This window comes from Mycetomoellerius zeteki, unplaced genomic scaffold (genome assembly GCF_001594055.1).
Source record: "Mycetomoellerius zeteki isolate Tzet28-1 unplaced genomic scaffold, Tzet1.0 scaffold343, whole genome shotgun sequence".
Lineage (NCBI taxonomy): Eukaryota > Metazoa > Arthropoda > Insecta > Hymenoptera > Formicidae > Mycetomoellerius > Mycetomoellerius zeteki.
The window spans coordinates 90,380-92,097 of NW_017257331.1; the positions used below are offsets into that span (position 1 = coordinate 90,380).

At 40.7% G+C, this 1,718-nt stretch overlaps 1 protein-coding gene across 1 annotated transcript in view; it reads left to right on the forward strand.

The window, feature by feature from the left end:
• The window catches only part of LOC108725327 (uncharacterized), a 13,961-nt gene extending 12,636 nt beyond the window's left edge, over positions 1–1,325 (forward strand). The window contains 4 exon segments of the mRNA XM_073512040.1: positions 974–1,093; positions 1,095–1,131; positions 1,170–1,218; positions 1,220–1,325. Coding sequence (XP_073368141.1) covers positions 974–1,093; positions 1,095–1,131; positions 1,170–1,218; positions 1,220–1,325 — 312 coding nt within the window.
• The last annotated feature ends 393 nt before the right edge of the window (positions 1,326–1,718 follow it).

Consider the following 1,718-nt stretch of genomic DNA (forward strand, 5'->3'; position numbering starts at 1 on the left):
CCAATTAAAAATGCTATGCCATATTTTATCATCTAATTTGCTGCAGCAGCCAATCTTTTTTTCAGTGTACGCATACAACACAATCATAATCAACTATTTCTATTAAAAAAACTAAACATTTGAAAAGCAATTTTTCAGAAAAATGTCTAATAAAAAAATATATTATATGTGTATATTTTTATAACATGCCATATCAGGCCATAAGTGACTATAAATGGTAACACTAAACTAGCATTATGCCGTTAGAATATAACTAATCCAGTAGAAACAGTATGTTAAAAAAAAATTCCATTTACAGCAATGTGTTTGTGTAAGTTAATGAATAAATACGCAATGCGTTAAGCTATAATATATTGTTATAAAATATAGTATATGTATTACTGTGGCCGGAATCAGAGATGCAAACCGGTTCTGAAGCGGTGGGCCAACCCAAATTTGGATGAACCAAAGGCAAACCCTAAACGGAGTTTCGACTAACTTCATTTAGATCGATTCGTCTTCTTCGTGAATTAAAATAATTTTATTTATAATGTTCAATATGTCGACAATAAATTATTATATTATTATCATATAAGTTTATTATCTTAATAACCTGCTAATTCTTTTCAATTTTACTAATTTTTTAAAATATATTTTCTTTTATATAAAAGCATTAAATAATAATTTATTAACATTATTATTTATTCGTATAATTTGAAATGTATATGAACAAAATTAAAACTAAGGCATAAACATATTGTAATTTTAAAATGATAAAAAATGAGAGCAATTTGGGGAAATCTATATAAAATAATTTAAAATAAAATTGAAATTGCAGAAGAGTGTAGCGATTTTTTTTACTTTTTCTTTCAAATTGCTATGGAAAGATGCATTTCGTCTCTATGTTAGGATAGAATATTTAACAAAATATATTGCAAAGGATATCGCGCCTTCGATTCTCTTAACGCGTATACACGATGGCACGTAAATGCAGTCATTGCCCCGGCCCGCCAGGCCGGCCGCCACCTGCGCCATTCACGGCCAGCCAATCCTCGCGTCGCCGAAACCGCGTGAGACACCGGCTCTTCCCCTTACCTCTGCTTACCTCCCTTTGGCCTTTGCCATGCCAACATCGCCAACACGCCGGGCCGGGCCGGGCCGGACCGGACCGGACCGCGGCGTTCGCGGAGCGACGCGACGCGACTCGCCTTCTGGAGTTCTGAAGTCTCGAGTCTCGACCTCTCGACATGCTTCCGTGCGCGCGCGCGCGCTTCCCCTATGCACAACATAGGCAACGTAGCGCGGTAGTGAAAGAGTTAAGAGTGCTCGGTCGCTCAGTGCGGTAACGGCACGTTGCCGCCGCCGTCGCCGCTGCCGCCGCGAGTCGCGAGCCGCGATGGGGGTAAGTTACGACGGTCACAGTACGAAGTACCCTGGTGGGGACGCGCGCAACACGCTGGAAGGGGAAGTCGACGGTGCGTTGCCAGCCGGCCAACGCACAACGCGGCCGCTCAGTTCGCTTCGATCGACGGAAGCAAGTGGGTATTGTTCGTGTTTAGTCGATTTTTTCCTTCTCCTCGCCTCGCCTCGTTTCTCTTCATTTTCCTTCATCTTGTCTCTATTCAACTCATTTCTTCGTTCTTGTCCATTTCTATTTATCTCGTCTAGTTTCTCATCGTTTCTATTCGTCTCTCGTATCATTCCTGTTCGTTTCTATTCGTTTCATTTCGTTTCGTCTC